The sequence below is a fragment of the Melanostigma gelatinosum genome, assembly GCF_949748355.1.
Source record: "Melanostigma gelatinosum genome assembly, chromosome: 20".
NCBI lineage: Eukaryota > Metazoa > Chordata > Actinopteri > Perciformes > Zoarcidae > Melanostigma > Melanostigma gelatinosum.
Genome location: NC_136653.1, coordinates 12195963 through 12219308, shown reverse-complemented (window position 1 = coordinate 12219308; position 23346 = coordinate 12195963). Strand labels below are relative to the sequence as shown.

Here is a 23346-nt window from a genome sequence, read left to right as displayed (position 1 = left end):
ATAAGCTGCTAAACCCCCACGAGTTTGAGTTTGTGAAGCTCCGTATATTTAGTTCCACCGCTTCGGGAGGGCCCATCCATGCTGGATGTTATGAATGTTCATGGTCCCTTGGCCCCGTCACAAAAGGCCATGAATCCTTTGAGTGCTGTTGTGTTCAATTAGATCCTTTTGCACCCTTTTTCACACTGCAAAAATATCCTCTCTCCTCTACTTCCGTCTCTCCACGCACGCCCACACACATCCAGGCACACACTCCATCACCCCGTTAGCGAGCCTCCCCCGGTGAGTCAGGGAGATTTATGGGGAGAAGCTGGGTTCGTCAAGCGGCGTCTTCCCCCGGGGGGTGCCACTGCTACATTTGTATGCCGGGGATCCTCTCGATGGCGTGGAAAACAAGCCCAGTGGAGCCAAAGGATTGGCACATCCCAACACTTTGTGTCTCCCTCCAGAATGAGCAGAGCAGCCGCCATTAACCAAGATAATCTCTTCGGGGTGAAGTTGTTCGTGATCTCCCAGATATTTATTTCACCTCTGCTGATGGGAATGTATTGGAGCTATGAAACCTGGAGCCAGACGCGGGATGCTTTTTTCCGCTCTCGCAGTTCCCTGGTACTCGTGGCTGGAGACTTGAAAGAGAACAAGGGAACATGCCTTTGCATACAGTGGTGCTGTCTCGCAGCAGATGATATTGTTTTGTTCGGAGACTTGGAGTTCGGTCCCACTACGTGAGCTGGAGGAGGCAGATGTTCTTTGGAAGCTCCTAGTTTTCTTGTTCTGTTTGTCTTCGTTCACAATCACCAAGAAATCCCCAAAAGTACCTGCTTTTGATGCAGTCAAGGGAGAGCGTGCTTTCATTTTAAACGCTTGTCTGACAGGTGTGCCTGAAGAAGCAGATAATGTGTTGCAGGGACGATATTCAAGCTGTCCTCTCCCTCTGTACTGGCCCTGATGGAGAGCTCCCTGGTGAATTAAAAAAGTCCCTTTGAAATTTTTTTGTCTGGAAATAAATCACAAATGGAGTGTTGAATGATTTTACAGTAAACCACTGTAGCACTGCTAACAACTCTGCAGGAGTTCTGCCACCTTACTCAAACTACAAATTTCTAGCGATCTGGAGGAAATGTCCTGTACATGGGGATGATTTTTGGAAGTGTAACCCGACAGTATGAGAAGAATAAGTTATTATGACTGCAGATTAAGCGTGTGGCGAGTAATGGGGATACCACGTCACTGTAATGACTGATTGACCACCCTAGACTAGACCTATCGGGTAACAAGGCGGTAGACAGGCCGGCCTCATCGCTCGGCAGCCATATGAGGCCTGTGATTCGATTGGTTAGGGGTTAATGGGATGGGCGCCATGAGCACAGACAGGCATGTTGTGGATAAGATGTCAGTGTCTGTCTGGGATATCTCTCTCTCTCTCTCTCCCTCTCTCTGTATGTATTCACCATACCAAGGTCAATTTCCATAAAAGTCTGACTCTCATCGGCCCTCATCCCTCATCCGCAGTAGACATCTACATGAAAGCGGTCACTCAACAGTATAACGATGGTTTACAGAAATCAAAGGACTCCCCACTGAGTCGCAAGAAGCTAGATTTCAGTATTTTGAACGTATTCACTTATGAATGGAGGTTTCAGGTGTCGGGTTTGTTTTTGTGAGGCTGAGAAGCACTAATGTAAGAGTGCTTTGATCCGTGGAAAATTATCTTTTGAACGAATGGATTTTTTCTACCAATGACAGCTCTAAGATTTTTTTGTGATTTATTCAATCTCCTCGACATTTTCTTGAGTAGGAGAGACAATATTTGCATCATGGCTGACATTTGTTAAAGAATAAAGTTTAGCATTGTGTAATTACTGTCATTGTACCACAATGGAAAATGCTCCTCCTGCCGTGTTCATAACACAGAAATATGATGATCTATCACTGTGTCTTAATTGTGCAAAAGGAAAAACTAAATCACCCAAAATTGTCTAGAGGACTTTGCAATGTGTAACAAAGAAGACGATTAAAATGGATGGAGACATGTTTTATGACTTTAAAGATCATTTTGGTCCCCAGATATTTCACTTAAGTAAGAGCACCGACACCACAATTACTCCATCAAGTAAAAGTCCTGCATTCCAAATCTCACTTGAATAACCGAACAGTACTATCAGCTGAAAGTACTTAAAGTATTGAAAGTAGATGTACTCAGTATGCTTGCTCCTGTGAGTGTATTACTGTCATATATTGACGGACTTGCTGCTGTTATGAACTTGGCCTTTAAGGATTAGTCAAGTGACAGCAGGCCTTTGCACGCACCTCATTCATCGGTACAGCTGTCATCGGCAGTCATAAACTCTCCGCTCTGATTGGCTCACACTTTTTGTGTCTTGTGATGTCGTTGGCAGAGATGGAGCCGTGGATCTTCAGGTTCAAAGCAGAGGGCACGGTGGATTACTCACAGCTGATCTTCGACCCGGGCCAGAACGAACTGATCGTCGGTGCCAGGTAACCCATACATGAGTGTGTTTTCTTGCTCTTTCTCTTTCTTTTTTTTGCCTCCCGTCTCTTTCTTTTGTTCTCTGTCGTTTTATTGTCTTTTCTTGATCAGTGATGATCAGTCAATAATAAGTTTCTCTTGATGTCTTCAAAAGACAGAGAACAGAGAACATTGGCTTTGGAATTGTTTCCAAGCCCATTGTCTTTGTCATGCCCAGCCAAGTCTGTGTGTGTGTGTGTGTGTGTCTATACATTCACGCTGTGTGAGTCTCTGGCTGATTCTAGATGAAGTGCGGTCTGCACTTTTCTTAATGGCTTGGTTGGCAATAGAAAGAAACACTCACCACAACGTGAACAAGAGACAACAAGGGAACCAGCAGGAAGGTGAGCAGCAAAACAAACAGAATCAAAGTGAGCCCAGGGAATGTACTCATGCACCCCAGGACTTTAGATGGAATCGGCTAATCAGGGAGAGAGTGTGTATGTGTGGACAGATGAAGAGCAAAGGTTGAGGAGGCGAGTGGATTCTCAATGAAACCGCTGACATAATTGTGCCAATATAATATAAAACACATGTGCAAGGTATTTGGAGCACTCAAAAAAGAAAATGTAATCGGAGATTTAGTTATATTCTCGGTGCCAACTCGCCAACCAACTGTGAAAGGCGTTGCGGCTGGATGGATGGCTGCAGGCTGGGTTAGAATTATGAGTGATAATGGAAGGAAAGAGGGATCGATGCATATATCAATAGAGTGAAACAGGGGGCCGCTGCCACGCTGAGCCCTGGCTGATAGCCACTCTTCAGGAGATTGATAGATCTCGCTGAGAGTGTTGTGTGCAAGAGCGTGCATGAACATGCTCAAAGATATGGAATCAGTTATCTACTTTTTGAAAAAGCAATTCTTGCTCTTTAAAAATGATTGCTGAAATAAGAACACATTACGGGGTGTTGTTAAATCTATTCCAAAATCTCTGCCGCAATATAGAGTGTTACAGTAAGCAATGCAAAGAAAAAAATCTTTCAGGTCGATTTCTAAAAAGGGTTTTTGATGTGAAATGCACCAAACTTACGTCTTTTTTGCCTCCTAATTATGTGTTGAAGAAACCTAGATGTCCATTGTTCGCTGCAGTGGTTGAATCCAGCCATCCACTGCATTCGGTCCCTATGAGAATGAGAACACCTGATGAAACTCGTACAGCTTCTTCTGCCACCAGTGAAAAGGGTCATTTGAACTTATGAGTGGGGAAAACGTCAGAAGCTTCAGATGCAGCCATTTTAAACAGGAACTACACCAATGTTACACATAAAGTGTGTTTACAGGTCTTGGATTGTATTTGTGCGGATGTGAAAGTTGTGTTGTGGGTAATGTCGGCAATATATCTGGTTCTGCTGCACCAATTTTGATCATTTTTCAAACTGTCCCTCGTCACTTCGACAAGGTTATAGGAGTGCAACGCTAAATTGGTGGAAAAAACTCTGCAGTTCAGTGTATCGACATCCTCTGAACCGTTTTCACCCCCAACTTGCTGTTTAAGCAGTTTTAGTCTGTCTGCTCCCTGTTGGGAGGTGGAGATCCCTTAGTGCTGGTGGCACCATGGGTAGGGGGGTGGACATGAAGGAAATAGAGAGATAACACAGATTAAAAAACGGTACTGAGCTTTGGCCTGACAGCAGAGATCCCGTAACATCCACACATCCTGGTTTATTTGAAGAAAATGGCTCCATCAACTCACATACTCCTTTTTTTTTACAGAAATCACCTCTTCAGGCTCAATCTGGAAGACCTGACACTGATCCAGGTGAGTGCTAATTCTCTCTTGCTCTGTCTCTCTGACTCTCCCTCAGTCTGACTCACCGAATTTTCTGAGTATGTGCTCACTCTGTCTGCTCTTATACATTCACGCTGGCGCAGGCATCCAGAGCGCTGCCTGCCTTCCAGCAGGCGCCGCGCTATAGTCGTAGCGTGCTGCCAGCCTCCCACAACTTTAAAGCTGTTACAGTAAAATGGTTGAGCATTTCACATGTCACAACAAGTTCCCATCCAGTGGAGTGACAGTGGGTTCGGGCGACAGCGCTGTGGGTTGATACACAGACCGAAGGGAAGAGTGATGATATAAAGAGTAGACAGCATCAATACCCTGCGTGTTTAAATCCAGTTTACAACCGTATATGACACATACTCTGCAGCTGTATGTTCCCCACATTTTCAAGGGCATTAACATCTTTTTGCAATGTCTTTAATACAATTCTACCATAAACTCTCCTGCTGGTGAATCAAAGGGTCTGAAATATTAAACATATTAAACAGAAATGAAAGAACTTCAGGGATAGAGCTCTGCCTTTGGTGACATGTTGTAAAATGTGGACACAAATGCTGAAATACAAGTATGCATAAGGTAGCAATTATTCTTTTTTCCCGTTCTCCCACATGTTGTCATTCTCATTATTTTCTGCATCCTCTCTTTTTTTTAATTCACTTGTATGAGCCCACACCCCGTCCTGTGGCGCCAAGCATTTTGTGACCCACTGAGTTACCTGACAAACATTGACAGATTGAGGGGTTTATTGCTTGACGGTAGCAACCAGGCTACTTTAATGCTTTGACAACTCATGATGTTTGCCATTTACACCCTGGCAAACCAGGGGAGAGGATGAAGAGAGGAGAGAAAGAGTAAACGGTCCGACGAAATAAGAGGCAAGACTGAATTGGCCGGATAGGAAGGAGTGAAGGTTCAGCACGCACAAAGGAATCAGGGAGCAGTGAGACAGCACACAGACAGAGGGAAGCAACACCCGATGATTCATGCAGTCTTTTGTGGTCGCTCACTCGGACACAAATGCGTTTTAAACAAGCTCCGTGCCATCCGTGCATCCAATCGTCCCTCCTTCCTTATTTCATCCTGCGCTCGGCTGGCGCTGCAGAATCAGAGAGGGAGATTCCGCCGACCCAATCAACCCCTCATCTCCAAGACATCTTCTCTTAAGAGAACAGGGACCTGGTAATCCCTGCCAAGCCCTGGCGCCACTTTAAGGTGACCTGTGCCCTCGTGCCTGCTTTGCATTTGATTGGACCGGGGCTGCAGGAGTCAAGAGGAAGGCTAAGTTCAACTGCTGAAGTGATATTCTTCGATTCACCTCGCTCTGAAATCCTTTTCTCTTCTTCCTTCCTTTTTCACCTTGGCACAAAGCAGGAGATTAATTGCAAAGAGATTTGATTGCCTCTGTTGCTGGGTTGTTGGATATGAAAGACTTGAATGAATTTCCCCTTTGGCACCCGTTGCTCCACTCACATTATGCATTGCTGGTTGATCAAATATATTTGCAAGGGACCATGCTGCCGAGCCAACAAAAGAAAGTTTGAGCACAAACAGTCGTTAGTAGCCCAGCGCTTTTTCTTGTGGTTGCACCGCTGTTCCAAAGAGTTGCATGAGGCTCGTATTTTTTTCTTCCTTTCCCGCAGAAGGAAAACAAGCTAAAAGCTACACCTACGCGTTTCTTTGTGATTTCACCCCATCCCCATGCATCAGCCATGTCAGATAATGCCCAGTGGCGGTGATTTGTTCTTGCATGGCTGGCAGCGTGAAGAGGGGAGGCTGTGTGTGTGGCTTAGAGCCGGTGTAATACAAACAGCCTATAATACGCTGAAGAGGTGGATATAATTACCATATGATCGACGACGGGCTGATCTCATTCTGTATGTGCGTGCATGAAACATTTATGAACACAACAGTCAAGGACTTCTGCTACACGGAGGCAAAATGAATCCCACCCACTTTTCTTGCCCTTGGTTGCAGTATGATGAGTTGTTTTCAAGCATTGTGCAAGGCGGACAATATACACTGAATACTTGGTCGGCTTACCATAGTGTTATGGAGGGTTTAGAGCAGGGGTGTCAAACTCATTTTCACTCTGGGGCCACATCAGCATCACGGTCGCCCTCAAAGGGCGGTTGTAAATGTAAGACGGTGTAAATGTAACTACGGTACTCCTAACATAGTTAGTTTAGTTTCCCGGGATATCTGTGACTTCCACAACACGTACTTCCAGTTGTGTGATTTCTCCTCCGCCATTGTTTCCTGTTGCTGGTGCAAAATGCATTCTGGGATATTTGGCTGTCCCAAGTACAGACAAGTCACCTCCGATGCATCCCGGGTAAAATGGGCAGAGCGAGCCACATCCGGGCATTAGGGCCGTGCTTGGCTCGATGTGAACTTTGAATTGGAACAGTACTTGGGCTGAGACTGATGACGTTTCAGTACAGAGAAGTACGCATGTTGAGAAACTTGTTGGAAATCCTCTTTATGGGCTGTTGCATCTCCTGTCCACCTGTTGTGATAGTTTTAATGTCGGCACACAGACAACATGCCATCTCATCACTTCGACTTTCTATCTCATAATTTCGACCATGGGGATATTTTTATTTTCACATCTAACTTTAAATTTTTGTAAAAAAAAAAAAAAAAAAAAAAATTTTTTTTTTTTTTTTGCTGGCGGATTCGCGGGCCACATAAAATGACGTGGCGGGCCGGGTCCGGCCCGCGGGCCGTATGTTTGACACCCCTGGTTTAGAGTGTAGCGGTAGCTAAACACTGCTGGTAACACCCGCTCTATTGCACATATCGAGTTGAGACTCACGGATCGATGGGCCTGAGCCCAGCAACCATAATCTCTTCAGTAAATGCCCTCCTAGCTTGGAGGTAATACAATATTGAACAAGAACATCAGATGTCGGAGAGAGTGGGGACGGGGAACTTTGTTCAAAGAGTTGACGTGAAGCCATCTGAGAACCTTTACGCTTTCATTGCCCAATTTTAAGGCTACCCCTCAAATTTTTCCTGTATTTTTCACTTATAAAATAAGTCACTTTACACGTCTGTCTGAGGAACTATTGACATGTCAGGAAGACACTTTAAGAATCACAAAGAGAAAATCGTCCACATTACGTGAACTTGCTAGAATGTACTCGAACTGCATGGCAATCAGTTTGAAGTGGGAAGAATCAGACCGTGAAACATAAGCAAGCCCTTTGCCCTTGATTGGAGTCAATATCTGACACTTGAAGTGTATTTTCTGCAGTGTCTCAACAGTCTGGAGAGGCTTTCCTCTCCCTGTCAACCTCTACCCTCGTCCTCACTGATCTGGAAAACAATGTCAGGAACAAAAGGTGGATCGTGTTGTCCTTGCTCCCCTTTCAAACCTGTGCAGCTGACGTAAGCAATAAAAACGGCGACCACAAAGCGCAATATCCTTCCTCCATCTAGAGGTGAATCCCACTTTATACCTCACATCTGTTCTGTATTGTCCTTCTGTCCGTCATTCAGCTCCCTGCCCTTGTCTGCTGCCATCTTTGGGCAGGAGAAACCTCACTGTCACAGGCCTTATCCACCTCCCATTGCCCACTGCAGAGAGGGGACAAACACCAATGAACTGGCCCTTCTGCATTTGCAGTGTGTTCAATTTCCCATTATGCTGCCGGGGCTGATGAATAGCCAAACCGGCTCGATGTACCACTCAGCGTTGTGTTCCCGTCTGCCCATGTGTTCCCCAAATAATGTCCTTTGACGTTGTTGAATACCCTAATGCACTGATTCCCGTTACCTGCTTTTAGCTCCATCTTTACCCTTTCACACCTGGTATTACAACAGGCTACACACTTTCATGCTGTTCCGGAAAGCTAAAGTATCTCATTTTTGCAAGCACAATAAGAGCTTGTTGAATTCACAATATCTGCAGCAAACGGTGGTAATGCTAAGAAGACATTAAATAAAGAAGATGTAAGAATCCAATATTATCACGCTGTTTCCCTGCTAAATCAAAACAGGATGCAGACACTGCGGGCCGAGTTTCAACAGAAACACTGTGGCACAGCCTTAGTCAATAAGCACGAGGATGAGGAGGATCAGTGGCATTGTTCGCCATTCGATACAGCACCAGAGGAGAAAAGTAGTGGCTATTCACTCCAGCCTCTCTCTGTTGTCACCAAAACTCAGTCCATAAAAGCTCCTCTTGGCAACAGTCACTGTATGGGGCTGAGATGTATATCGTGGCTCCATTTTTCTTTACTGCCCCTCGTATAGTGCGGTTACGACGGAGAGGAGAGGGGACTCCAAAGCAAACTAAAGGCTCCCCTCCAGTCACACATGTTGTATTTCATGGCCATGCCTCACGCAATTGTAATTCGTCAGACAGACAATTATCCCTGCTAATCAGCAGCTTACAGAAACGTTCCTCCATAGCTGTGGAAGCACAGCTAATTCAATTGCTAGAGCCAGTGACTCGCCCATTTACATGGATGGAGTGAAACCCATCAGTGGGATTGGAGATACAAATACCAGCACATTCAGTGGAGATGTTCAATCGAAGCAGTAAGAGGGATCACTACAACGCTGACTTGCATCAGCAGACATCAGTGTGAAAAGTATAGTGAATAATATTGTGCCATGCACATCAAAAGGCAATATCAGCTATTCATCAGACAGATTCGATTTCCCCGGCAGGATTTTGTCCAGTTCTCACTCTCAAAATCGCTGTCCCCTTGTAATGAGGCACACAGCCAGTTGTTTCATAGAGCTAGACAGCTGTCAGTAGCGAGCGTGTTCTCCGGACCCTCTTTATGCAAAATATATTCAGTACCACGTCTGGAAACAGCGCTGTTTTGAAATGCAGCTCCTCACTCCCTCCTCTGTCTCACTGACTGCTTCGCTCTGCCCACACTGTCTCCCTTGTTCTGGCTGACTCCTAAGTTGGACTCTGTTTTGTCTTTGTTTTTTTTGGTCTGTTATTTTCCGTTATTTTCCTTTTTTTCCCCTCCCTGCCCACTCTCTCCCTTGATATCTGTCCTGAACGCACCTCGACCACAATCGCCTCTCAGTGTGAGCGCTGGCGAGAGCACAATGGTTCATCTCTGAGGGGACAGACGAGAGGGCGGACACTCGCAACGTAACATCGTAGAAATCTTATTTGTTGTCGTCCCTGAAGCAACAAATTACTGCTACCAACTGGGCCAAATTCTCTCCGCCTCTCTCTGAATTTATACGTCTTAATCACATTCCATTTATGTTTACTTTATTCTTGAATGTAAACCGTTTAAAGTACTCACCAAGGGACTGCTGAGATATGACAACACGTTCTAACTCCCAACTTCTTGAATACCAACGCTTGGTCAGTGGCCTGAACTTCAAACGCGCTCAGGAACCCGTCTAACGTCAGTTCTGGATGTGTCAGGGATGATGTGTCAGTTTCGCATTCAGTGTCTTTTCAAAGTAAACTTTTCAAGAAAGCTGGACACTATTCTCTAAGATGGCACTAAAGATTGCAGCCACCACATCAAAATTGATTCACAGTCCGTTATAATATCTGGGGGCTTGCAGTTAACAGACTTTATGGTTCAACTTTGATCTACTGTACTTCTCGGTTTTACATCCAAATGAAATAGGTTTACACAAGCTGGATACACTTTTGGCTTGTTTACAGCGAGTCTCATAATCATCCATGGTTTATTTTGTTTTTCGCCCTGGCTGTTGTAGCGATGTCAGTTGTTCCCAAATGTTTCCCTTTTACATACTGAGTGAACGAGTACTATGTTATCATACCCAATGAAATGAATGAAAATAGATGGTTGTAATGAACCATAATTATCCTCTAACAGCTGTATAGCTCTTCCTATCCCTCAATATCCGATGGTTGCGTCTCTCCAGAGATGATTACAGTGCCATGATGGATATTTCATTTTCTTTTGGGCCAATTCGCCACCATGCTCAACTCGCTCAATTTAATCCTGGTCCTCTCTTATTCGCTCATCTTCTTTTGTTTCCCCTCTAAGTCTCCATTTCCGTTTCTTATAGGTGACAAAGGCACGAAAAACTGTCTTTGTAATGCAGATTTCTAGTTATTATTTAACGACAGCGGATTCTAGACATATTCATCTCAGGAGCACAGTGGCTGAACAAAAGCATGTTAATGAGATTGTAATGTTTCCTAATGGTACTGGCATTTGTGATTCTGTTCTTCAGTCTGGACCATTTGAGGCAGGGCAGTGAGATCGGGGGGCTTTAGTGGGCAATGATGCCAGCATATCCCCCACTTACAGACCGACGGACATCACCCCTTTCAGCAGCCATGAAGCTGATTTCAAGAAGTCAAGATGAAATGAAAAATGCCTTTTTAACCCTTTTAAATCATTGAACATATTCTATATATATATAGCCTCTGCCGTCAGTGTGTGAATGTGTGTGTGACTGGGTGAATGTTGACATGTAGTGTAAAGCAGTTTAAGCGGTTAAAAGACGAGAAAGGCACGATTAAATCCATTAAGTCCATTTACCATTTAAATGCTAAGCCCGCCCACCCACTTTTTAGTAGTGCGAACAAATGCGAAGGATTTGATTTTAATCTGAACACTCCTCGAATATACCGTTTCACAGGGGAATCCGTCACAGTACAGTAGCAGAAGACACTCTACTTTCCATTCCACTGGGAGGAGAAGATGTAATACTGTATACTACCTGCTTTAAACTAATTCATGTGATGATAAATCACATCTTCGCCCCGCAATGATAAAAACAACCACTTTACCCCCATTAATATCATCTCAACTTTTAATTCGCATCGTATTATGATTGATTTTTACCCTGAACATGACTGAGTAAGATTTCGGGCCATGAACAGGTCCCCCCCCCCCCTGCAATTAGTGAAAGCGCTTTTCAGCCCCTACATTCAATTCAGCTGGGACACCCTGTGTGTGCAGGCTGTGCTGCTTGTGCAGATGTGTGTGTTTTGTGTCTGTGTTGTCTGCACGGCCCCAGAATAGCCAGCATTGGCCTGGAATGTGAACCGACACACGCACACACACACACACACACACACACACAGAGAGAAGAGCGAGAGAGAAGCCAGCTCACATTAATACTCCATATCTTATCCTCCCTGAATAGCACCCCTCACCCTGAGCTCTCTTCGCTCTCTAAGCTCCCTCCTGTTACTGCCTATGTGTGCATTTATGTATCAGCGTGTACATACGGGTCGGGCGGCTCCACTCCTCCCAAAGGCCAGTGGGGTGGAAAGCAAAAGCCTTGTCATAAAACACACACAGGAAACTCAGAGCCTGCTGAAAGAGGAAATGAAATAAGTTTTCCTCAGTGCTGAGGGGGGCTCAGCTTTTGTTTTCCCTCTTTTCCTGGCATAAAACAGTCCTGATACCAAGGTGAAATCTAATATTCTCGTTCAGTTCGCGATATTTACTATATTCTCACAGGGAGTGAGTTCCTGAGCCTCTGGCCACTAGCCAGGTTATTACTGCAGGAAACTGTTGTCTATGTGGCCAAGAAAGAAGTTCAATGGTTTCACTTTTAGAGATTTTTCGTGACTTGGCGTTAAGTGTATTGTTGCAGCGGCCAATTTTTCAGTATTTCCTCTTGTCTGCCAGTCGGAGCTGGTGACAGCGACGGCTAATTCTGCCTGTCACGAGCGTGAGTGTCTTAGTGGCCCGGCGCTGTCCCGAGGCCAACGCTCATGAATAGAGAACTTTTGTCGATGAGAAAGACCCCCCCCCCCCCCCCCCCCTAGAGGTCACGCTGAAATTAAACGGTAGAAATTGGAGCACGCTGGTGTCTTCACCCCGGGGGAGACCAGTCGAGGTTTTATCTTCTTATCCCTCTCCCTCCTGTAGTAAAATGTAAAAGGCGGCCTGCTGTTTCTTCCTCACATTTAAATCACGTTGACATCCTACTCCAGGGAACTCACGTGTTACGCCTTCAAGATGCTCCCTTTTTTTCCTCAACCATAAATCAAATCGGGCATCCGGCTCTGCGCAAACTTGTCACTCGTTTCTTCAGCTCTCTGCTTGGTATGCGCCTTAATTGGATTGTGCGTCTGCCTTTAACCTGGCTTATAAACTTGCGTATACCGTCGTTGGGTATTTGTGAGTGTCTCTATGTGGGATTGAGGCCACAGTGAAGCAGTAATGTCAAATTCATTTCCTGTTAGTTTCTGCTTTAATCCATTCCTCCAAGCCACAGAATAATCAGCACCCAGAAATCAATGCTTCACCAGCATATCGGACTTTTTCGCAGTATGTGGTTTTCTATTACACTTGTGACCGTGTTTCATGTTTTCTCTGTCATTTTTTATTGGCCCTGCTATCTCAGACAAAGTCACCAAACATTACACTTACTTCAAAAAGGTGGGAATTGTTCTTTTGGTTCCCTGAGTGGTTTCTGATGTTTGCTTCTTCTTGATGGTGTATCGGGAGCCTTATGCTGCTTTTCTTTCTCTCTCCGCAGGAGGCCGAGTGGCGCTGCGATGAGTTCACCAAAGGAGCCTGCTTCAGCCGTGGAAAGTCTGAGGTGAGTTTAAGTGATGTCTGAGCTGTTCACACTCACACTTTTTATATTGCCTTATCTGACACATCGCCCCATGTTGCGAAAAACAAGTTGGTGTTAAAGCGATGGAAAATAAAAGAATGTTTGTAAAAGTACACTTCATGAATTTGGTTCATGTTTGCAACTTTGCGGCTCACTCGACCGATTGGTTTTAATTAAAGGGGTATTCAAGCAATTTATTATCCCCTTAAGTTTGTTGGTGTGTGAAGGACAAAAAGCCGAGATCCTACACTTCCCATAATACAACTCAATAACATCTCTTTGTTTTGCTGCTCCCTATATGTCTGAGAATATGGCTAACAAACTTCAAACTCCACACTGGTGGTATCGTGCAAGAGTCCACAAACATGTTCGTGGCTCTGTCAGGCTGTGCTTGAGCTTAATGCCAACATCAGCATGTTACTATTGACAGAAATACCACATGAATGAATGCTGTTTCCCAGTGGAACTGAATGCCCCTGATGTCAAACTTTCCCACCAGCGAATCAATGCTACATAACAGCTGCAGGAAATAGAGAAGAGAGAAATCACAGATCGCCCCCTTAATTTTTTACAGGCAGTGTTGATCAACTCCAGAGAGCACATCAAACAGCTCACTAAAATATCACAAAGAATGTCAAGTTATGTTGAAAGACATTGCCGAATAAAAGCAACGTGGAGCTCTTTATTCAGCTTTAAAATATAGACTCTGTGGGAATTCCTGCTTTGTATGAAAAAGGATCTCAATCAACTTGTTCCAACTTCCAAAACCTCCGCCACACTCCTATTTATCGGCCTTTTAAAGGGAGTTCCGATTGTTTTTGTAGTTTCGTTTTGCGCAGAACTGTATGTTTTTGTACGTGGTTAGCTGGCAAACCCCCGTCTACCAAACAGCTGGTTTAGAGCTGAACTTGACTTGTAGGTGAACTGCCCAGCCCTGATCCCATGTATGTGTGCGCACCGCTGTGTATTTATCCTCCTGTGAAAGGTGGTTCGGGACCCATAATAGGCATGCTCGGGCTGGCCAGCAGAAGATAGCTGTTGTGAATTACAGACCGAAGCTACCTCAGTCCTTGAGAGTCACTGCTGTTGCCCAGAGTCAAATTGACATGCTCACTGAGGATCAGATCCTGTGATGTACACTAAGAACAGCATTAAAAGACTTCATTCTCTGGCAGTTGACAGGGCCGCCGACGGTTTATTACCTAGCTCAGCGGGCAGCAATATACCATCGCTTAAGCTGTTGTATAGATACCGTGCCTGTGCATTGAGTGAATTTACAAGTGATTGTTTTTGTTTTTTCCCCTAATGCACACGCGCATCCGCTCTTCTCTTGTGTATTTGATTTATTTCAACCGGGAGAAGAAAGGAGAGTTAAATTGACTTGACAGGACTTGATTGCAGACTCTGTTTTGTTTTATAATGCGAGAGCCAAGCATAACAGCCTCTGTGTTATAGTACAGACGTGGAACATTTGTCACGACGTTTTTGTAAACAAGTCAAGACCGTTAAGCTGGGCAAATATTAAATATGCCGTTGTTTACCGCAGAAACAAACTGCAGGGGAGGAATTTAATTATGCAGACCCCTCACAAGCCACCCTCACGCCTGCATCGACGCGCACACATTTACACAAGCATACAGTGCACGATGGACTGCACAATCAGCACAGATATATAGGCACAGCGAACACGCTTTACGAGCCACACAGTGTTTTGAAGAGGCACACACATGAACGCACATGCTTAGGCTGTGCTTAGCACCGGGGAAGAGTTGTTTTATGAGTCAACCTTCATCTTGATAGGGGGAGATAAAAGCCCTTCCCCTCATTTCTCCCTCCACCACTCCAATGGGTGCCCTCTACTTCTAATGCAGACCCTTGAGAGAGGGGGGAGCACCTCCAGTGGCTCAGACACGAGCAGATTTACAGGGTTTTAAATTTCTACGAGGGTCCCCAACCCAGCCGTGGCCCCTTTCAGAATGGAGCGGACCCAATGAGTTTATTACCTCGTCCTAGGACAAAAAAAAACAAACGCCGCTCTCTATCATGAATACCGACTGCTGGGGTTTTGTTGATGGAAATCCCCAGTAGACCTGCATGAAAGCCCTACGGCGACGTTGCAAGTTGGTGGCGTTCAGCAGCAATCAATCATTCAGTCAATCAATCATTCGCCGCGTCTGCGCCGCTTTATTTGTCGCGCGCTTTCAACCGAGCGCTGAGTGGTTTGCTCGAAACCCCGGCCAAAGCCTCAGAGGAGGAGCGAGCCAGCAAGAGAGTGGTTAACGTGTAGCCTACTTCACCGTGATTTAGAGAAACCTTCTTTGAACTGGTGAATGTCAAGAGCATGCCCAAAATGCTACAAAGCTGTGGCCATTTTCTAAAACTGACCCTGAGTGGTTTCTCATGTCTGCTGCATTTATCTGTTCTCTACCTCAATCAGATCCCTCTCCAAATCTGCTCTCTGTTGAATTAAGATGTGACGTGGCTAAGCCGCGTGGGCATTGGCCTTGATTTGACTCTGTCAAGCTCGGCCACGTTTTAGAGTAGCCCTCCCGCAGTTGCAGGTGTTTGTCTCATTTATTGGCATGAAGTGTGATTTTGTTTCTCTGCCTAATACTGCTGCTTGTCAATGGATAACTAATGGCGCTGTTGCCCTTTGCCGGTGTGTTTCCACAGGAGGAGTGCCAGAACTACATCAGGGTGCTGCTGGTGAATGGGAACAGGCTGTTCACCTGTGGAACCAACGCCTTCACCCCCATCTGCACAAACCGAACGGTATGAACAACAGCAGCGGTTCTTTTTCTTGCTTTTGTTTGTCGACGATTGTAGTTCAGTTGGAATTTGGCGAGTCTCGTCTTTCTTCTTCATTGTGCTATTTCCTCCGAAGTATTTGAGCTTTTTCCAACCCAACACTTAATCTGGTCAGTGAATCAAACAGTGCAGGACCGTTATTTTTTCAAAGAAGACAACACAATCTTCCACTTACAAATGAAAAGATAAATTCATGAGCAATAAAAGGTTTTATTTCCCTATTTAACACAATCATAGCTTTTGCCAATACAGCCTCACTTGGTGTGGTGGGGCTAATATAACCAATAACTTATGGTAGCTAATGTTAGCTAGACATATAATAAATATTTAATTTACTGACTTGATTACTCATGTCTTCTGTTGCTCCTGTTTTCCAAACCTTCACCACTATCACATTATTTGTCACATTATGTGGCCTCAATGTCGGCTATTTAGCAAAAGTGGAATTTGAGGGAATGAGGGAGAATTTGGAGATAATAGAATTGTAGAACGATTTAGGCATTGATCTCTATTAAAACACAGTGATAAGTGACAGTGCAGTGGCCAAACTAAATAGCAGTGATAAAGGAGCAAGCAGACACGCCGTCAATGCTATTACCGAAAACCAAAGATAAAGATTTGCAACGAAAGATTTGTCGAACAAGTTTAAAACATGTTGTCGGGTTTAACACAGTGCAGGATGGGAGTTGACAGCAGCCGTAGTTGCTCAGCTTTCTTTCTTTTTTTCTATTATATGAACGTTCGTTTGTCAGTCATACCTAATACCCCAGGAACACATCTTGAGAAGTCATTATCCTTCAACAAGAGTGATATTTCAACCTGGGTAAGCTTGATAACTTCGCAAATATAAATTGAAGTGTTCTCGATCAAACTGACAATGTCAGATAGAAAAGGCCAAGGTTGATCAACAGATTTAATCAAGATGTGATGGAATTGTGATCTTGACATGGCAGGATTTAATGCAGTGTGGCTGGTCTCGCTTCCTCCAGTGTGCTGTCAGGTATGTAGCCTAATTACAAGATGAATCTTATTTAGCTCGGTTTTTTTTTTTTTTTTTTACAAGTGCCCACTGAAGTTCAGTAGAGACCAGCATTTAAAATGTCAGACTATTGCTCACCTCAGAACATGTCAAATACCTATGTTTTCTGTGGGGTTTCAGAAGAGGAGGCTGCAGGAGTTTACCATTACGATGACATTTGTTTTGGTCCAAAAGCATTGCACCCAAAGGTCACGGGCTCATAATTACTGTTTACCGCTGTGAAAATACATATAGTTGAAATGTCATGGCATTATTTTCGCAGTATTTCATCGGGGGGGGGCTGTCATATTTACTAACTCAACGTCGTTAATGTGAAACACAGGTCGAGCACAGCAACAGCAACGGAATCACGCTCAGACAGATTTACTGTCGGCTGTGATGGATGGACAGATGAGGAGCAGAATATCGTATTTGTTTAATAAGTGCTGGAAGGTTACAGATTAAACAGCTGTTCGTTTCTCTGACTTTTCGCCACACTGCCACGGATGATGGCGATGAGGAGAATAGCAACCTGGAGGATGTCTTTTAATAAAAAACATTAAAATAGCACATTTCCGGCATTTTAGCTTCTTATTGTTGAAGGAGTAGTTTGGGTCAGTGGACTCTTTGGTTTCATCACGGAGTACTAGATTTATGAGGTTTGCAGGAAGAGTTATTTTTGCCAATTCAAATATCACATGAATTCAATACATTTATTTTTGCTTGTTTGTACGTTTGTATGTTATGTGAGGAATCATTTAATGTCTTTCAGAATAATAAGACAAAACGAAAATGTTTCATCGATGCCACACAAAAAACCTGCAGTCTTAACATAATTACACTTAAGATATCTTACCATTCAACTGCAACTGTACAGTATATTTCAAAAAGCACCATCAATTGGAATTCACTTTCATAATAGTTTGTCATTTTGGGAAATACGCTGATTCACTTTTTTTTTATTCATGTTTTGAATGAGCAGAAATCTCAATCTCTAAACTCCAGCTGTTCGTAAATAATTAAAATGAATTCATGGATCACTGACGTATATATATAATTTAAAGAGATTACGTCCCCAAACAAAGAGGAGGGAAGAGTCAATCATGTCTACGTACGTGTTTACTCAGCGGAGATTGAAATTGAGAGAAGTTGATCTCCAGGAGAATAAATATTTGAAAGCAATACAGAATGTCTAAACGCCTTACTGCATGATATTCCATTACATTTTTATATTTTCACTTGTCATCTGCCGCCTGGATTTTGTGTTTTCCTCCACATAAATACAGACATTTCCATCATAAATTGGGACATAAAAATCACCACAATGCAGGAAATAGTGAAAAAGCTTGTGGTGGTATTTCCTCTCTCAACAACCACAATAGCCTCACAGTAGCACCACACATAGCACCCAACTGGCTCTCACAGCAGTCTATGTAAGCTCTGAGTTGTCTCCTTCGAGAAAGTCTCTGTTGGGATTCAAAGTCGCTTCCGTGTTCTACCCACACAGCTGCTGGGTGCACCATAGAGACGACTTTCACTCCACTTCCTCAAAATGCAAAGGACGGACTGCAGTCTTTCCATTCATCACTCCTCCTCTTGTTTTTCTAAATGACCCAATTGACCTAAAAGTGTCTATTCCGACCCACAGAATTAGCCCGTCAATACCAGGCTTTCATCTCAGGCTGGCAGAGCTCAAACAGGGCTGCTCTGTTTTGCTGGGGTTTGGGTGGAGCAGAGGTGGCAGCAGTTAACAGAACCCCTCCATCTAAATTGACCGGCTCCAGGAAATTGGCTAAAGAAATCCCCCCCCCCCCCCTAACACTTGCGTCGAACGGCATCTGGCCTCCTGTGTAGGAGCGTTGTCTACCAGTGAATCAGTGGAAAATGTGTGACGAGAGACTGAGCTGTGAATCTTTCGATGCGCTGCCACCTGAGGTCCTCCGCAACCACGGAGGAGTCAAACATGTAGAGCCCTCATTGATGGAAAAGTAGTTGGAGATTGAATCATTTCAATGATCATTTGCGGATTTTAAAACCCGAGATGAGTGCAATCTTTTCTCTCATGCATTTGCCCTTAGATGAACTTGGATGGAAGCACAAACCATGAGCTAATCCTCGTATACGGTGTTTACTTTTGCACCATAAAATATAATTGCAGCTTGGATTTAAAAAATGTATTACTTCGTTTTGGTATTCAATGCTGAGTCACTGAGCTATGACCTGTTTTTTTTAGTTGTTTTTTTAAACTAGGAACCAGTGCAGTGTGTCGGGGCTAAGCCGAGGTCATGCAGTAAAGTATTTTTAAAAAGCGGGGAGTTGGATTTGGCCTCATATTCAAATGCAGAAAGCCACGTTTGGACTCAGAGAGGCTTCTCAAAGATGTGGTGCAAACAGACAAACAGCTGGTTGTCCTGTAGAGACACCAACCACACCAAGAAAAACTACTCTTGCAGCCAGCCAAGAGTCACTGGATATAAGAAGCCTGTTTTAATCATCATATTGCTTTCTGGACAGGCTGCCTCGTAACATTTCGACTTAAGGCAGCTGCTCTGTTTGTGTGCTTTATGCTGCTAATGATTCTAACTGCGTTCTCTGATTATGTTTGCTGCTTCTGAAGGATTTCCTCACATATATATATCGTTGTGTGTGTTTCGCAGTAGATGTACACTAAACAAGACATAATGAGAAGTATTTTAGTCTCTGCACCATTTGCATATTAGCGGGAACAAACAACATGACCAGACCGGTTTGTTTTTTAATTTTGCACTTTGATACTGTTGTCCAATATTTTTCTGCAATGATCCATTTAGAAATAAGGGAAAAATACATCTTTGTTTATTAACTCAATGGATACTCCTGTTACAATCAAAATAATGTTCTCTTAGTAATATCGATGCTCTTTCCAGTGTAAACACTTTCGCCCCCCCCACCTCGACCTCTTCTTTTTCTTATGTTGCAGCTGACAAATTTGACAGAGATTCACGATCAGATCAGCGGGATGGCTCGGTGTCCTTACAACCCCCTCCACAACTCCACTGCCCTCATCACCTCCAGCGGGGAGCTTTACGCCGCCACGGCCATGGACTTCTCTGGGCGGGACCCCGCCATCTACCGCAGCCTGGGCGGCCTGCCACCTCTGCGCACGGCCCAATACAACTCCAAGTGGCTGAACGGTACACGGGGACTGCTCAAGTTTTGGGTCCAGATATAGATGGAGATGTTACTGTCCATGTAAACATTGCATTTTATATCGAAAGAAACAGTAAAGGACAAAATTGCTTTTTCGCTTTTCCCATGTCAGCTATTGAAAATCATCCCTGGAGCATGGTTGATGGTTGAAGGATCGTATTCCTCCTCATATCACCACTGTGTGGGCAAAGTAGTGTAGCAAGTGCTGGAAAAGAAGATCATCTTTTCATAATTGATCTGTTGCATTTTACCAGTAAAAACAATTGTTTCTAAAGTTACGAAGCAACGAGAAAATCTTTATATTTATCTCGCCCTTTCTTTGAGGAGCATGAAATTGTGAAATTGTGAAATTGTCAGGAATCGATGTATTTATCCCTAAAAGTTCAGACGCGCTTCAAGCACAAACCTCCTCAGTGCAGATTGAGGAACTTCAGACAGCTTAAGGTGTCCAGCCTACAGAGGAGCGGGTCAATCAGCAAGCGACTTTTATCTGATTCACATTTAAGCTGAATTGAAAAAATGAATTAAAAGCCACCACAGACATTGCTTTGCAGCAACCTTCTGGGAAAAGGTTTAATAACAAATTTGATGGCGAATTGATTTCCCCCCCCTCCGTCTCCCCCTGCACTGCCCTCCAAAGGTGCAGAGAGGAGGAGGGTTGAAATGAGGAGGGGGGGGGGGGCACTTCAATTTAATTTCAGGGTGAATTAAATTACTGTCAGCGAGAATAAACTATGCGATTCAGATCAAATATTGTCAAACATAAAAATGAACGCCTTAGCTGTGACAGTGTCGTGGAGGTCGCGTGCTTCAGACGGGGTGAAAGCTATTACGCTGCGCCTGTTTTGGTCATTTCTCATCCTAACCTTTAGGTTTAGGGAGTGAAAAATGAGTTTTCTTATTACAGCACAACGCCATTAATAACACGGCCTGTCGTTATTAATCCTGATCACCTGCTGTTGTGTGGGCCTCACGAACCCCGCAAGTCAATCAGTCATAACACATACCCATTCGCTCGCCCACTCACTCTTCCTCCCACCGCCTTAAATATCATTTTTCGGTATTTCTTCTTCCTCTCTCTGTGCACTGCGTCTTTCTTTCAAAGCTCGCTTCATTTGACTTTTTTCTGTGTCTTCTTTCTCCCACTCATTTTCCTCGTCTCTTGCCACCTCTCCTTCAACAGAACCGAACTTCGTCTCCTCCTACGACATCGGCAACTTCACCTACTTCTTCTTCCGGGAGAATGCAGTGGAGCACGACTGTGGGCGAACAGTGTTTTCCCGCGCGGGGCGTGTTTGCAAGAACGACATCGGTGGCCGCTTTCTCCTGGAGGACACGTGGACCACCTTCATGAAGGCCAGGCTGAACTGCTCCCGACCGGGCGAAATACCCTTCAACTACAACGAGCTGCAGGGAACGTTTTACCTGCCTGAGCTGGAGCTGCTCTATGGTATCTTCACGACCAACGTGTGAGTAAAATGAGATTTTACAAAAGTACCAACAACCATAATTACCAACTTTTAAAACTTTAAATCTATTTTCCACAGTCACCCCAGTTCCACTGGTATATTTGATATCTGTATTGTTTGCGTTGTAAATAATGAACCAAAGTGAGATCCGGCTCGCAGCATCATGACAACAGATTAAAAAAACGCCAATTCATATCGTCTTATTTTTCCCTCATTTGTTCTTTTTAATGCATCCGCGGAATAGCTTCATGTATAATTCACAGTGTTTTTGGCATCACATTGTCAGTTTTGTAAACAAACACACTATGACTGCATTAGCTTGGCATGTGACCTTTTTGTAGCATGCTCACTGAGCATATCAAATTGAGGTTTATGACAGCAAAGTTTACACGGCCAAGTGCATCTTAAATTGAATTTCCAGTAGAAATATCCACCGATAAACACTCAAACCAGTTACAAGGATCGCTCATTGCAGTACCGGCTGACATTTAAATCCCATGGAAAAAGCTTATCGTCACTTATTAGAGCGTGCACTGTATCATGCACATGGGGGATATAAGAGATTGGCATGCATCCATGGATGAAAAGTATTATCTTCTATTTTCGCAAACATTCTTTCCTCTTTTTGTCTCTCCATCTTTATTTTTTGACTTTCCCATACTCTCACACACACACACACACACATGCACACACACGCACCGACCATTATTACTGTAAAAGCTGAGTAATCTATTCTTTGTGGTCAACGCCTTCACATTGCTGAAAAATAAGTATTTTGAAGGGTATTGGAAACATTTCCCCCTGCAGGCAAAGAGTCTAATGAACAGCCGCATAGGATTATAATTCACATCGCCCAAGTCTCCCAGTTTAAGTTGAGAGTTAATTCTCTCATTCTTTACTCTCTCTTCGGAGAGCAGAGACTGGTACTTGTTGAAACTGACAGCTTAAAAAGTCAAAGCTGTATTTCAGGCCCGAGATCTGTACAGTTAATCAGACAGGCTGAACCGCTTAATTGTGTCCTGTGGCTGGATTTATAATCCAATAATGACGATCACTTACGCCAGCGTCTGCGTCTGTCTGTCCGCTGTTTGATTTGTATTGTTGGCTGAGAGCAATACAAACACACAGAGGTCAGATTCACAAATACTGCAGCAACAACATCCGTACAGAGTTGTGCTATGGTGTCCTTTTTAAAATGCCTTCAATCCAATACTTCCCTCTGTTTCTCCCTCACTCATCCATCATTCCCTCTATCCTCTCACCCCCTTTGTTGGGTCTCTCTTCCCTTTTTTTTTTTTCTTCTGTTGCTGACATTCAGAAACAGCATTGCTGCATCTGCGGTGTGTGCCTTCAATCTCAGTGCCATATCACAGGTTTTCAACGGGCCCTTCAAGTACCAGGAGAACTCACGGTCAGCGTGGCTGCCCTACCCGAACCCCAACCCGGACTTTCAGGTAACAAAGCTATACGGAGGAGCCGTATAGCTTGTCTGTTATTTGTTTGAACGGCAGAGAGACTGCACAATTTATTCGTGTTGAAAGATATATTTCCGTCTGCACCACATTGGCAACACAACAGTCGCGCCGCCAGCATGGCGAAGGCAGTTTATGAAGTGTGAGTTAAAGTTCAAAGCTGATCTTTAACGATCACTTGTTCATGCTTGAGGTGATTGAGACCCAACACACTGCTAAACAAGCCAAAATAGTATGTGTGGCTGGGTGCATGCCTAAGGAAATGGATGCATGTGGTGTGTATGTGTGTTCGCCCTGATGAGCCTGCCTCAGATCTCCAGAAAGCTCTTGACTCTCATTAATTTCCTCTCATATTGAATCATCACTCTCTCTATTCATGGACAGACACATTACGACCGCTCGTTTAATAATCCAGTGGTTTTTACGATGGCACAATCATTCCTTTAAGGTGTTTCATAGTCTCGTTCTGTGAACTGTATTCCCTTTTTATAAATACACTGTCCTTATTTTACACAAGTGGCACTTTATGTTGATACTC

At 44.1% G+C, this 23346-nt stretch overlaps 1 protein-coding gene across 2 annotated transcripts in view; it reads left to right on the top strand.

The window, feature by feature from the left end:
* The window catches only part of sema5a (sema domain, seven thrombospondin repeats (type 1 and type 1-like), transmembrane domain (TM) and short cytoplasmic domain, (semaphorin) 5A), a 102605-nt gene that overhangs the window by 32997 nt on the left and 46262 nt on the right, over positions 1–23346 (top strand). For both annotated transcript variants that reach the window (XM_079292088.1, XM_079292089.1), the window contains exons 3-9: positions 2400–2499; positions 4245–4290; positions 12772–12834; positions 15526–15624; positions 19638–19851; positions 21051–21336; positions 22655–22790. In XM_079292088.1, coding sequence (XP_079148214.1) covers positions 2400–2499; positions 4245–4290; positions 12772–12834; positions 15526–15624; positions 19638–19851; positions 21051–21336; positions 22655–22790 — 944 coding nt within the window. The remainder of the gene's footprint in view (positions 1–2399; positions 2500–4244; positions 4291–12771; positions 12835–15525; positions 15625–19637; positions 19852–21050; positions 21337–22654; positions 22791–23346) is intronic.